This window comes from Mustelus asterias, chromosome 25, assembly GCF_964213995.1.
Source record: "Mustelus asterias chromosome 25, sMusAst1.hap1.1, whole genome shotgun sequence".
NCBI lineage: Eukaryota > Metazoa > Chordata > Chondrichthyes > Carcharhiniformes > Triakidae > Mustelus > Mustelus asterias.
Window position 1 is genome coordinate 46,767,907 of NC_135825.1, and position 15,195 is coordinate 46,783,101.

A 15,195-nucleotide genomic window follows, 5' to 3' on the forward strand; every position below is an offset into this window, starting at 1 on the left:
AAACTTGCTGTTCCACCAACACATCTTTACCTGACTGTTTAGATTTGATTTGTTTTTCCTCCAGACAACCTTGATAAAGTTTATTCCCCTTGTGTTTTGCCAAATATTCATCTTTCACATGGACTTGGAAACTGTAGAATCCCCACAGTGCAGAAGGGGGCTATTGGCCCATCGAGTCTCCACCGATAACAATCCCACCTGGGCCCTATCCCTGTAACACCATATTTACCCCGCTCATTCCTCTAACCTACGCATCTCGGGACACTAAGGGGCAATTTAGCATGGCCAATGCACTTAACCTGCGCATCTTTGGACTGTGGGAGGAGAGAACGTGCAAACTCCACACAGACAGTGATCCAAGCTGGGAATCGAACCCAGGTCCCTGGAACTGTGAGGCAGCAGTGCTAACCACTGTGCCACATGCAGCCCCTCTGTCGGCAACTATTAGATCATGTGGGCATTTCAGCTGATTCTCTGACTAGCAAGACTCCCAAACTCTTTCTCCCTCTATCATTTTCCTCCTCCTCTTCCATTCCTGCCCTTGACTCCCTGTTCTCCCTCCCACCCCACCTTTGCCCCCTTCTTTCTCATTCTTCCTCCACTTCCCTGCATTCTTTCTCTTCCCCTCACCATTCAGTTCTCCTCACGATTCTCATCCTGGCTCCTTTTCTCTTCTGTCATAGAGTCACAGAGGTTTATGGCATGGAAACAGGCCCTTTGGCCCAACTTATCAATGCTGCCCTTTTTTGTAAACTCCAAGCTAATCCCAATTGCCTGCATTTGGCCCATATCCCTCTCTACCCATCTTACCCATGTAACTGTCTAAATGCTTTTTAAAAGACAAAATTGTACCCACCTCTGCTACTACCTCTGGCCGTTTGTTCCAGACACTCACCACCCTCTGTGTGAAAAAATTGCCCCTCTGGACACTTTTGTATCTCTCACCTTAAACCTAGTCCTCTAGTTTTAGACTCCCCTACCTTTGGGAAAAGATTGACTATCAAGCTGATCTGTGCCCCTCATTATTTTATAGACCTCGATAAGATCACCCCTCAACCTTCTACGCTCCAGAGAAAAAAGTCCCAATCTATCCAGCCTCTCCTTATAACTCAAATCATCAAGTCCTGGTAGCATTATAGTAAATCTGCACTCTTTCTAGTTTAATAATATCCTTTCCATAATAGGGTGACCAGAACTGTACACAGTATTCCAAGTGTGGCCTTACCAATGTCCTGTACAACTTCAACAAGACGTCCCAACTCATGTATTCAATGTTCTGACCAATGAAACCAAGCATGCTGAATGCGTTCTTCACCACTCTGTCCACCTGTGATTCCACTTTCAAGGAGCTAGGAACCTGTACCCCTAGATCTCTTTGTTCTGTAACTCTCCCCAATGCCCTACCATTAACTGAGTAAGTCCTGCCCTGGTTCAATCTACCAAAATGCATCACCTCACATTTATCTAAATTAAACTCCATCTGCCATTCATCAGCCCACTGACCCAATTGATCAAGATCCTGTTGCAATTGGAAATAACTGTCTTCACTGTCCACTATGCCACCAATATTGGTACCATCTGCAAAGTTACTAACCATGCCTCCTATATTCTCATCCAAATCATTAATATAAATGACAAGTAACAATGGATCCAGCACTGATCGCTGAGGCACACCGCTGGTCACAGGCCTCCAGTTTGAAAAACAACCCTCTACAACCACCCTCTGGCTTCTGTCAAGAAGCCAATTTTGTATCCATTTAGATACCTCACTCTGAATCCCGTGAGATTTAACCTTATGCAACAACCTACCATGCAGTACCTTGTCAAAGGCCTTGCTAAAGTCAACTGCACTGCCCTCATCTACCTTCTTGGTTATCTCTTCAAAAAACTCAATCAAATTTGTGAGACATGATTTTCCACTCACAAAGCCATGCTGACTGTCCCTAATCAGTCCTTGCCTCTAAATGCCTGTAAATCCTGTCTCTCAAAATACCTTCCAACAACTTACCCACCACAGATGTGAGGCTCACTGGCTATAGTACCCAGGCTTTTCCCTGCAGCCCTTTTTAAAAAAAAAAAGGCACAACTTTTGCCACTCTCCAATCTTCAGGCACCTCACCTATGACTATCAATGATTCAAATATTTCGGCTAGGGGACCTACAATTTCCTCCCTAGCCTCCCACAATGTCCTGGGATACACTTCATCAGGTCCCGGGGATTTATTTACCTTAATGCACTTCCAGCACCTCTTTCTCTGTAATATGTACACTCCTCAAGACATCACTATTTATTCCTCCAAGTTCCCTAACATCCATGCTTTTCTCAACAGTGAATACGGATGAGAAATATTCATTTAGGATCTCACCCATCCCTTGTGGATCCGCACATAGATGACCTTGTTGATCCTTAAGAGGCCTTACTCTCTCCCTTGTCACTCTTTTGCCCTTTATATATTTGTAGAAGCTCTTTGGATTCTTCTTTGCCTTATCTGCCAAAACAATCTCATGTCCCCTTTTTGCCCTCCTGATTTCTCTCTCAACTCTACTCCTACACCCCCTATACTCTTCAAGGGATTCACTTGAACCCAGCGGCCCTTGCATGTCATGTGCTTCTTTCTTCTTCTTGACCAGGGCCTCAATATCCCGAGTCATCCAGGATTCTCTACTTCTGCCAGCCTTGCCCTTCACTCTAAGAGAAATGTGCTTACCCTGAACCCTGGTTAACACACTTTTGAAAGCCTGCCATTTACCAGACGTCCCTTTGCCTTCCCACAGACTCTCCCTTTTGAAAGTTCCTGCCTGATACCATAGAAAGTGGCCCTGCCCCAATTTCCAATTTTAACTTTTGGGCCAGACATATCATTCTCCATAGCTATCTTAAAACTAATAGAATTATGGTCACTGGTCCCAAAGTGATCCCTCACTAACACTTCTGTCACCTGCCCTTCCTTATTTCCTAAGAGGAGGTCAAGTTTTGCCCCCCCTCCACAGACTAAATGAGAAATTCCTCCTGAATACACATCAAATTTCTCTCCATCCAACCCTCTAATACTATGGCTGTCCCAATCAATGTTGGGAAAGTTAAAATCTCCGACTATTACCACCCTATTTTTCTTGGAGCTATCTGTAATCTCCTTACATATTTGCTCCTCAATTTCCCGCCGACTATTTGGGGGCCTATAGTACAACCCTATCAAAGTGACTTCCCCCTTCTTATTTCTCAGTTCTACCCATATAGACTCAGTGGCCGAAGCTTTGGATATATCCCCTCTCAGTACGGTCGTGATGTTTTTCCTAATCAAAAGTGCAACTCCCCCTCCTCTCTTACCTCCTGTTCTATCTTTCCTATAGCATCTGTACCCTGGAACATTGAGCTGCCAGTCCTGTCCCTCCCTTAGCCATGTTTCAGTCATTGCTATAATATCCCAGTCCCACGTACCCATCCATGCCCTGAGTTAATCTGCCTTGCCCGTCAGGCCTCTTGCATTGAAATAAATGCAGTTGAATCAGGAATTCCCTTGCTCTTTGTTTTGCTTTTGCCTGATCTGTCTGGACTCTCTACCCCTCCTCTTCTTGTGCCTCTCTAATTCTCTGTCTCTCTCCTCCCCATTTACTGCACACACCCGCCTCCACATCTTCCCCCTGCTCTCCCCACGACCCTCTTCGCCCCCCCTGCACTACCCTCTCCCCCTGCTCTCCTCTCTCTCTTCCCCCCTCCCTGCTGCCGCTTGCTCTTGACCCAACTTCCTTCCTTTTTTTTTTCATGTGATCTTTTACCCTTGTTTCCACTGTGTAGTGCTTTTTGGAACAAAATGTTTTATAGGTAGGATTTTCGGGCTATAATATTTACAGAGGATATATGGCGAATGAGTAAGTTGCTATAGCAGGTTTGATTTTTCACACTGCTGAATATGCCAAATTTGAAATTTGTCTCATGTTTATGCTGTTCAGTTTGAGTAATGTGTTCTTTCTTTGTTTTAGGTCCAGGGACCTACTTGAATGTATATGAAACAGAATGGAAAGTTAAATCTGGAAGGGACTTCATAAAGGTGACTATGCAATCCAGCAGATCGGAGCACACCTGCGTTTTAGCTACTTAAAGTTCAGCCATCCAGAATATGTACTGGGCTATATGTCAATTACACTGTAGTACAAAAATAGATTTATTTTAAAATTGTTTTTTATACTGTTTAGTTAGCCAATTATTAATTGCTAAAGGAGACCTTGGAGCAGTAAATGTCGCTAACTATGCATTATGTAGACCATATGTGCAAACAAACCTGCTCTTTAAGTGATAGTAAAAACTCTATATTTTGACTTTGAACCTAAAATCATTGGGAGAAAAATATCCCTCCTGTCCTATAGATGCCAATTTTTGTGGAAGAATAATTCCATAAATACTGTATTCATATGATCATTCTTCATGTGGGCCATGACAAATTAATGTTGCCATGTTAATAAACTGTAAGGAAAATCGTAACCAGACCTGATATAGTTGACATGTTGATGCATACACTTCTTTAAATGGGTCATTGGACATTAGAGTGATAGAGGTATACAGCATAGAAAATTCAGTCCATTGCATCTGCATCGATCAAAGACAATCCACGTAACTATGCTGATCTCATTTTCCATCACTTGGTCCATAGCCTTGTATGCCTTGACATTGCAACTGCATATCTAAATACATAGATGTTCTGAGGGTCTCTGTCTCCACCACCCTTGCAAGCAATGAGTTCCAGACTTCCACCACCCTTTGGGTGAAAAAGCTTTTCTTCATATTCCTTTAAACCTCCTGCCCCTTACCTTAAATCTATGCTCCCTAGCCATTGATCCCTCCACTAATTTTATACATCTCAATCATGTCCCCCCCAGTCTCCTCTGCTCCAAGGAAAACAACTTCAATCTATCCAATCTCTCTTCATAACTAAAGCACTCCAGCCCAGGCAACATCCTGATAAATCTCCTTTGCATCCTTTCAATGCTATCACATCCCTCCTATGATGTGGATTCCAAACCTACACACGATACTCTGGCTGTGGTCTAACCAACATTTTATATATTTCCAGCATAACCTCCCTGATCTTAAACTCTATGCTTCGGCTAATAAATAAAGTACCATGTGCCTCCTTAACCATTTTATCCACCTGTCCTGCTACCTGCACACCAAGGTATCTCTAATCTCTGGTGCTTCCGAGGGTCCTGCCTTTCATCACGTATTCCTTGTCTTGTTTGTCCTGCCAAAGCACATCACCTCGCTTATCCGGATTGAATCCCATTTGCCACTGATCAGCCCTTCTGACCAGCCTGTCCAAGTCCTCCTGTAATCTAAGGCTAGCCTCCTCACTATAAATTTTCCTATCATCTGCGAACTTACTGATCAACCTTCCTACATTCAAGTCTAAATCAAACAGCAAGGACCCCAACACTAATCCCTGCAGAACCCCACTGGACACAATCTTCCAATCCAGAAAACACCCCTCTGCTTCCTGCCACTCAGCCAATTCTGGATCCAATTTGCCAAATTTCCTAGGATCCCATGGGTTCTTAGCTTCATTATCAGTCTCCCATGTGGGACCTTATCAAAAGCCTTGCTGAAGTCCAAGAAGAATACACCAAATGCATTACCCTCATCTCCACACCTGGTCACCACTTCAAAAAATTCGATCAGGTTGGCTAGACATGACCATCCTTTAACAAAACCATGCTGACTGTTCTTGCTTAATCCCTGACTCTTTTTTTCAGAATTGCTTCAAATAGTTTCCCCACCACTGAGGTTAGTCTCTCTGGCCTGTAGTTTCCTGGTTTATCCTATCTTTCCTTGTTGAATAATGGTACGATATTAGCTGCCCTCCAGTCCTCCGCCATCCCTCCTGTGGCCAGAGGGGAATTGAAACTTGCCAGTGCCGTTGCTATTTCATAAACAGTATAGTTAAGGAACAGGCCCTTCGGCCCACCAAGCCTGCGCCGACACGCAACACCTTTCTAAACTTTCGCCTCTACGTAGTCCATATCCCTCTATTTACTGTGTCTATCAAGATCCTTGTAAACGTTTCTATTGTATCTGCTTCTACCACCACCTCTAAGAAGTCTCACAACACCAAGTTTAAGCCCAATAGGTTTATTTGGCATCACGAGCTTTCGGAGCACTGCTCCTTCATCAGCTGAGTCAGTTACATGGGTAAGATGGATAAAGAGGGATATGGGCCAAACGTGGGCAATTGGGACTAGCTTAGGGGTTTAAAAAAAGGGGCGGCATGGGCAAGTTGGGCCAAAGGGCCTTTTTCCATGCTGTAAACCTCTACGACTCTATGACACTTCTTTCAGATCACCACTCAGCCTCTGACGTTCAAGTGAAAACAGACTGCCCAATCGCTCCTCATAGCTGATACCCTCCAAACCAGGCAACATTCTGGTAAACCTTTTCTACACCCTCTCAAGTCTCCACATCCCTCTTGTAGTGTGGCGACTAGAACTGTACACAATATTCCAAATATGACCTAACTAAATTCTATACAGTTGCAACTTGACTTGCCAATTTTTATACTCTATGCCCCAACTGATGAAGGCAAATATGCCATATGCCTTCTTGACCACCTTATCTGCTTGTGTTGCCATTTTCAAGAAACTTTGGACCTGTACACCTAGATACCTCTGCATGTTAATGCTTCTAAGGGTTCTGCCATTTACTATATACTTCCCTCCTGTATTAGTCCTACCATAAACATGCATTTGTCTGGATTAAATTCCATCTGCCATTTCTTCCCCCAAGTCTCCAGCCTATCTATATCCTGCTGTATCCTCTGGCAATCCTTATGTAGATTGCAAGCAACAGGAGTCTCTGCCCAACATCACTGGTCACAGATCTCCAGTCCGAAAAACAGTCTTCTACTGCTACTCTGTCTTCTCTGACCAAGCCAGTTCTGTTCTGTATGCATCTTACCAGCTCACCATGGATCCAATGCAACTTGACCTTCTGTATCAGCCTGCCATGTGGGACCTTGTCAAAGGCCTTGCTAAAGTTCATATAGACAATATCCACTGCCCTGCCCTCATCAATCATCTTTGTCACTTCTTCCAAAAACTTAATCAAGTTTATGAGACACGACCTCCCCCGCACCAAGCCATGCTGCCTATCGCAAAAGAGTCCATGTTTTTCCAAATATGAGTAAATCCTGTCCCTAAGAATCCCCTCCTGGCGACTATCTAGAATGTATCATCATAGAATTCCTACAGAGCAGGAGGAGGCCATTCTGCCCATTGAGCCTGCACTGACAACAATCTCACCGAGGCCCTATCCCGTTAACCCCATTTATTTACCTTGCTAATCCCTTCCCTGACACTGACGGGCAATTTAGCATGGCCAATCAACCTAACCTGGACATCTCTAGATTCAGTGGGGAAACCGGAGCATCCGGAAGAAACCCACGCAGGCACAGGAAGAAGGTGCAAACTCCACACAGTTACCCAAGGCTGGAATTGAACTCGGGTCCCTGGTGCTGTAAGGCAGCAATGCTAACCATTGTGCCGCCCATCTACAGGGCACAAGTCAGAGTGTGATGGAATACTCTCCACTTGCCAGGGTGAATGCAGCTTCAACAATACTGAAGAAGCTTGTTACAATCCAGGAGAATGCAGCCACTTGATCACTCGTTCACTATCTTAAACATTTATTGTCCTCCACCAAAGACACATAGCAGTGCGTGCTATCTACAAGATGCATTGCAGCAACTTGCCAAGTTGCTTCAACAACACCTTATGGAAGGATAACAGCAGCAGACGCATGGATGTACACACCACCTCCCATCCAAGTCTCAGAGCATCCTGACTTGGAACTATATCACTATTCCTTTACTATTGGGTCAAAATCCTGCAGTTCCTCCCTTACAGCACAGTGGGTGTACCTACATCACGTGGACAGCAGTGATGCAAGAAGGTGGTTCACCACCACCTCACGGGAAATTAGTGATGGGCAATAACTGTTGGCCTTGCCAACAACACCCACATCCGAAAATGAAGAAAAAACACACCCTGTGGCTGTGGCTTTACTCACTGAGCTATTGAATGCGTTTCTACAGTTTTAAAAAAAACTGACATTGCTGTTGTATTTGGTGTTGTGACCACCTGAATTTCCTGCTCAGTGTTGTCACAATATATTTCTCAAAGTTTACATACCAGAGCTTGATATTGTAATGTATTTTCATTTTGTTTCGAAGCTTCTTTGAGCATTTTCAGTGCAAAGCAATATCAAGCTCAGATTTTAATTAATATAAATTGATCTATGTTCACATATTGTGGTGAAGTCCTAGAAATCAACCTGAAGAGGTTCTGTAAAATTCTCTTTTGAAATTCGCTTTATTTGGAAGAACTTCATCATTTATGTAAAACAAAACACCCATTTCTCTATTTGAATATTCTCTTTTTCGAACATCTACACTATACCATAGAATCAGGTGCAATGTTTACCTCAATCATAAAAGGTCTGCTTACGTTGGCAGTGATATATCTTTCTCTACTTTTTCCCAGTTTGCACGGTGTAAACCCCATTTGAAGGTGTGATTGCTTTTTACTAGAATTTGCATAATGTCAAAACGTTTTATGATGCTGTATATGATCCAGACCAGAGTTGCTAAAAAGTAGGTTTAAAAGTAGACATTTTCATAATTCAATAGCTTTTTATTGAACCACTAAATTTCACACTAATTTCACTAAAAATAGGTTCTTGAAGTCTTTGAAATTGCCACTAATCTTACTAAATATGACTAAACAATTTTTTTGAATGTTATTGAGAGGAATAAAGATTATTGGTGGAATTACAGCTATGCAGGAAATGACGACTACCTGCTCTCCAATCAGTGCCCCAGCTTGCACTGCTGTGGCTGTTTTTATTATTTAAATTATAGGTCAGTAATCAATCTTCCTCAGTTAAACTTTACACATGGTTCTGACTAAGACACATTAAATCCACCCTTAACAATGCTTTGAGGGGTGCCAGTGCCTTTGGAGACATACAACCTCTTGTTGGGATTTCACTTGGTGCTCCTGTTCTAATTCTACAGTAAGTTTCATGTGAACAAAATTGGATCTGACATTTTGGGCCTGGGTGGATGTAGATGAGCTTGGAGCACAAGCCATTCATACAAGCCAGCAGCAATGCTTTTAGGATCAGATTTTGGAGAAATTATTGGCTGAAATGTGACTCTGCAGTTAGGTGCATTGACCTGAACAGGCGCCGGAGTGTGGTGACTAGGGGAATTTCACAGTAACTTCATTGCAGTGTAACGTAAGCCTTACTTGTGACTAATAAACTTTTTAGCTTTATGCATTAACTGTGCGTGTAATATATAGAAACAATCCTTAATGCCAGCTTTGGAAAAATAATTAGTATGAAGGGCTAGCCACTTGCCTTTCACCTCTGGGACTTAATCCATCCCATAAATTCTGTGTGAAATGTATCGGACAATCCCTGAGCAGTTACTAGTTGGAAAAAAAACTTTTTCACACAGTGAGTGATTCAGGTCTGGAATGCACTGCTTAGAAGTGTGATGGAGGAAGGTTCAATCAAGGCATTCAAGAGACTATTAGATCATTATTTGAATAGAACCAAGGGTACAGGGAGAAGGCAGGAGAATGGCACTAACTCATGATGTTTGTTTGGAGAGCATGTGCAGACATGATGGGTTGAATGACCACCTTCTGCGCAGTAATGATTCTGTGAAAGTACACAATACAAAACTCCCATGCTAATTGACAATCTTATTTAGAAAGACTACAGTTGACTGGTATGGAAAATGTTGGAGTATGGGAAGAAATTCCATACTGATGTGCTTGTTTTTGAGGCTGGAAATTTGATCATGCATTTTGCTGTGCTGCAGCTAATGTTGAAACATGATACCTGAAATGGGAAGTGCGCAATCTGTTGTTGCACAATTGTCCTTTTAAAAAAAAATCTAGATTTTAGCCAATGAATATCCAGTTTATCGTACCTTGCTGCCACCTCCAGAATTAATATTGGGTGCCCCAAGAAGGGGAAAATCAGATGAAGAAAAGGGTGGTTCTTAAGTTTATCTGATGACATTCAGACTCGCCATAAAATAGCTTCCGTCATGTCTCACCTTAAGCAAAAAATGGATAGAAAATGGGGATTACAGGGTGAGCAAGATTGTCTTAGCATTTGAAAGAATATTACAGTAATTATCTGTTTAATTAGCTTTAGTTGTAATAATGTTTCTGCACTTGTGTAGAATGATAATTAAAGTTGTTGGTTCAGCGATTGTCATTTCCTTAAACCTGTTAGAATTCTGAGTGTTAATAATTATTAATAAAAGGCCTCATCACAAAGGTATCATCGACTTTTCATATGCTGTGGCTTTGAAACGAAAATGTAGTGGTGGAAAGCTACCTTCACCACAGTCATGAAATTAATGTCATAACACTGGCAGCATTTTCTATAGAAAAGAAAATACTGTATTTGAATGCAATGCTGAATGGTGTCAAAGCAAACATGCCAAATGTTAGAGTAAATATCTAATATGTTTACTCTAAGGGAAGGTGTAGTATTAGGGTATTTGGCATAGCAAGCGTTAATGTAGACTGAAGAGCAGTACTGTCCAAGGTATGACATAGAGTGAGAGAGGAGACTGTTGTATGGAGAAATTTGAGTAGGAGTCAATATGGAGTAAGCTCCGGGTTTGGGCTAGACTTTGTATATAGACTAGAAACTCCAAGGTATCTTATGGAGTTAGCCTAGACCTCAACTTTTGCATTTTATTTTGGCATTAGGGTGAGCATAAGGTGTTTCACTCCAGGTATATATTTTTTATACATATATAAAGAGCAAGAGGGTAGCCAGGGAGAGGGTTGGCCTACTCTAGGACAAGGGAGGGAATCTATGCGTGGAGCCAGAGGAAATGGGCGAGGTATTCATCAAAGAGAAGGACTTGGTGGATGATGAGTCTGGGAAAGGGTGTGTAGATAGTCTGAGTCATGTTGAGATCAAAAGGGAGGAGGTATTGGGGTTCTTGAGAAACATAGAAACCCTACAGTGCAGAAGGAGGCCATTCGGCCCATCGAGTCTGCACCGACCACAATCCCACCCAGGCCCTACCCCCACATATTTTACCCGCTAATCCCTCTAACCTACGCATCCCAGGACTCTAAGGGACAATTTTTAACCTGGCCAATCAACCTAACCCGCACATCTTTGGACTGTGGGAGGAAACCGGAGCACCCGGAGGAAACCCACGCAGACACGAGGAGAATGTGCAAACTCCACACAGACAGTGACCCAAGCCGGGAATCGAACCCGGGACCCTGGAGCTGTGAAGCAGCAGTGCTAACCACTGTGCTACCGTGCCGCCCCATTAAGACAAGTCCCTAGGGCCTGATGGGATATACCCCAGAATACTGAGAGGGGCAAGGGAGGAAATTGCTGGGGCCTTGAGAGAAATCTTTGTATCCTCACTGGCTACAGGGGAGGTCCCAGAAGACTGGAGAATAGCCAATGTTCCTTTATTTAAGAAGGATAGCAAGAATAATCCAGGTAATTACAGGCTGGTGAGCCTTACATCAGTGGTAGGGAAATTATTGGAGAGGATTCTTCGAGACAGGATTTATTCCCACTTGGAAATAAGTGGACGTATTAGTGAGAGGCAGCATGGTTTTGTGAAGGGGAGGTCGTGTCTCACAAACTTGATCGAGTTTTTCAAGGAAGTGACAAAAGATGATTGATGAGGGTAGGGCAGTGGATGTTGTCTACATTGGACTTCAGTAAGGTTGACAAGGTCCCTCATGGCAGACTGGTGCAGAAGGTGAAGTCGCATGGGATCAGAGGTGAGCTGGCAAGGTGGATACAGAACTGGCTCGGTCAAAGAAGACAGAGGGTAGCAGTGGAAAGGTGCGTTTCTGAATGGAGGGCTGTGACAAGTGGCGTTCCTCAGGGATCAGTGCTGGAACCTGTGCAGCGGGACCTGGGTGTCCTTGTGCAGGAATCTCAAGGAGTTGGTTTGCAGGTGCAGCAGGTAATTAAGAAGGCAAATTAAATTTTGTCCTTCATTGCTAGAGGGATGGGGTTTAAAAACAGCGAGGTTATGTTGCAGCTGTATAAGGTGCTGGTGAGGCCACACCTGGAGTACTGTGTACAGTTTTGGTCTCCTTACTTGAGAAAGGATATACTGGCACTGGAGCGGGTGCAGAGGAGATTCACTAGGTTGATTCCGGAGTTGAGAGGGTTGGCTTATGAGGAGAGACTGAGTAGACTGGGGCTATACTTATTGGAATTCAGAAGAATGAGGGGAGATCTTCTAGAAACATATAAGATTATGAAGGGAATAGATAAGATGGAATCAGGGAAGTTGTTTCCACTGGCGGGTGAAACTAGAACGAGGGGGCATAGCCTCGAAATAAAGGGAAATAGATTTAGGACTGAGTTGAGGAGGAACTTCTTCACACAAAGGGTTGTGAATCTGTGGAATTCCCTGCCCAGTGAAGCAGTTGAGGCTACCTCATTGAATGTTTTTAAGGCAAGGATAGATGAATTTTTGAACAGTAAAGGAATTAAAGGTTATGGTGAGTGGGCGGGTAAGTGGAGCTGAGTCCACAAAAAGATCAGCTATGATCTTATTGAATGGCGGAGCATGCTCGAGGGGCCAGATCTCCTGCTCCAAGTTCTTATGTTCTTAACCGTTGCTGTTTGTAATATATATAAATGATTTGGAGGAAAATGAAACTGGATTAATTAAGTTTGCGGACAACACAAAGGTTGGTGGATTTGCGAATAGTGATGAGGACCATCAGAGGATACAGCAGGATATAGATCAGTTGGAGACTTGGGCGGAGAGATGGCAGATGGAGTTTAACCTGGACACGTAAGCTAATGCATTCTAATACAGATAGGAAATATACAATAAATGGCAGAACCCTTGAGTATTGATAGGCAAAGGGATCTGGGTGTACAGCTACACAGGTCACTGAAAGTGGCAATGCAGGTGGAGAAGGTAGTCAAGAAGACATATGGCATGCTTGCCTTCATCAGCCGGGGCATTAAGTTTAAAAATTGGCAAGTCATGTTGCAGCTTTATAGAACCTTAGTTAGGCCACACTTGGAATATAATGTTCAATTCTGGTCGCCACACTACCAGAAGGATGTGGAGGCTTTGGAGAGGGTACAGAAAATATTTACCAGGATTTATCAGCTATGAGGAGAGGTTGGTTTGTTCTCAATGGAACGATGGAGGTTGAGGCGTGCCCTGAAAGAGGTCTACAAGATTATGAGAGGCATGGACAGAGTGGATAGTCAGAAGCTTTTTCGCAGGGTGGAAGAGTCAATTACTAGGGGGCATAGGTCTAAGGTGTGAGGGGCAAGGTTTAAAGGAGATGTACAAGGCAGATTTTTTACATAGAGGATGGTGGGTGCCTGGAACCCATTGCTGCGGGGGGGTAGTGGAAGCGGATACGGTAGTGACTTTTAAGGGGCATCTTGACAAATACATGAATAGGATGGGAATAGAGGGATATGGTCCCCAGAAGGGTAGGGGGGTTTTAGTTAAGTCGGGCAGGCTTGGAGGGCTGAAGGGCCTGTTCCTGTGCTGTAATTTTCTTTGTTCTTTGTATGATTCAAGTGAACCACTAGGAAGCTTTTATCAAACCAAGCTTAATTTTAAGAACACTGAATATAACAAAAAGCATTAGCATAACTTTTGCCAATTAAAATACTTAGTTATGGCAAAGAATAATCCTTAACAACTAGCTATCTCTGTTGTTCCAATTTAAAGTAATACCCTATAGACATGCACCCTTCAGAATTAGTCAGCTCAAAAACAAGTATGCTCACGTGATGCTGGATTTTCAGCTTTTTAACACATCTGGACAGAGATCCAGATAGCAGTTTCCAAAACGGAAACTCTCAGAGAAAGATCCACTCTCATACAGCAGAATCCCCAAGAAATAAAATAATCACCTCGCAGATTCCAGTCTCCAACTTCTGAGAGGGCAAGAGAGAGACACTGCTCTCTCAACTCCAAAAGCAGCATCTAAGCTTGAATATTCTTTGTAAGCCCAGCTTCCCTGCCAGTCCCAATCAAGCCTTGCTCTGCAAAATCTCGGGGGGAAAACAGCAGAACAGCATTAGTTCAGATTAAAACCAGCATTTAGCCGTTAGAAGTAATTACGTTGTTGCAGCAACAGTACAGAATGCAGATAGACACAACAGCTCAGGGTGCATAAAACTGTTGCAACTGATCCTGCACAAGAACATGGCTCAAATACATTTCTTAAAGGCACAGTATCATCACAATATGTATACATGTGTATATGTAGTGTTACCAATAAACACTACCGTTCTACCTTGGTAGGCTCTGAACAAACCCTTTCAATAGAAAGCAACTATTTCTCTGACGCTAGGAAAGGTCAACACGGGCCAGCAGGAGCAAAGTCACTTGTACAACTTATCTGCGATAATTTCTGTCACCATGGGTGCAATTCTCCCAAAACTTTCTAAGTATCAAATGCGCATGAAAACTGGAGTAATTCACACTAGTTTTTTTCGTGGAAGTTCAGAGAAGAATCTCCTACACATTGTCCAGTGCAGAAGCCACAAGCATGAATATCATTAAATTTCAGGGGGTAGGCCTATCCCCGCTGGAGAGACTGAAATCGGTGCGCTGCGCGGGTTGCTGCGCATGCGCCAATCTGTAGGTGCAAGTTTCTTAAGTACTATAGGCAGTAAAACATTTGCAGCTACAAGAAGCCTCATACAATCTGAGAAACCCCTGGCAGAGTTGTACAAAGTACTAAGGAATCATTATGCCCCGAAGCCACTTATGATAGCACAGCGTTTCTGATTTTCTAAGCAAATGCAAAGGAAGGTGAATCCATCATGCAATTTGTGGCAATGTTGAAGAGCCAGGCTGAGCACTGCAAATTTGGCGTTTTTCATACAGGATGCCTTGAGGGACTGTTTGGTGTATGGGCTTTGCAATGAAGCGATGCAATGGAAACTGCTGACCAAAATAAGGTATAGATTTTAAAGTGGCTTTTGAGATATCTACTTGTGTGGAACTGGCTGCAAATTAAGCAACAAGTTGGGTGCCGGTGCCCAAGTGCACACAGTAGCTGAAGTTCCAGGATTTTGACCCAACAGTCTAGTTCCAAGACAGGATGGTTTGTGATTTGGAGGGCAACTTGCAGGTAGTGGTG

The 15,195-nt window shown here is 43.3% G+C and overlaps 1 protein-coding gene across 2 annotated transcripts in view; it reads left to right on the forward strand.

Moving 5' to 3' along the window:
* The window catches only part of LOC144511945 (AT-rich interactive domain-containing protein 2-like), a 197,530-nt gene that overhangs the window by 110,955 nt on the left and 71,380 nt on the right, over nucleotides 1–15,195 (forward strand). For both annotated transcript variants that reach the window (XM_078242433.1, XM_078242434.1), the window contains exon 6: nucleotides 3,982–4,049. In XM_078242433.1, the coding sequence (XP_078098559.1) occupies nucleotides 3,982–4,049 (68 nt within the window). The remainder of the gene's footprint in view (nucleotides 1–3,981; nucleotides 4,050–15,195) is intronic.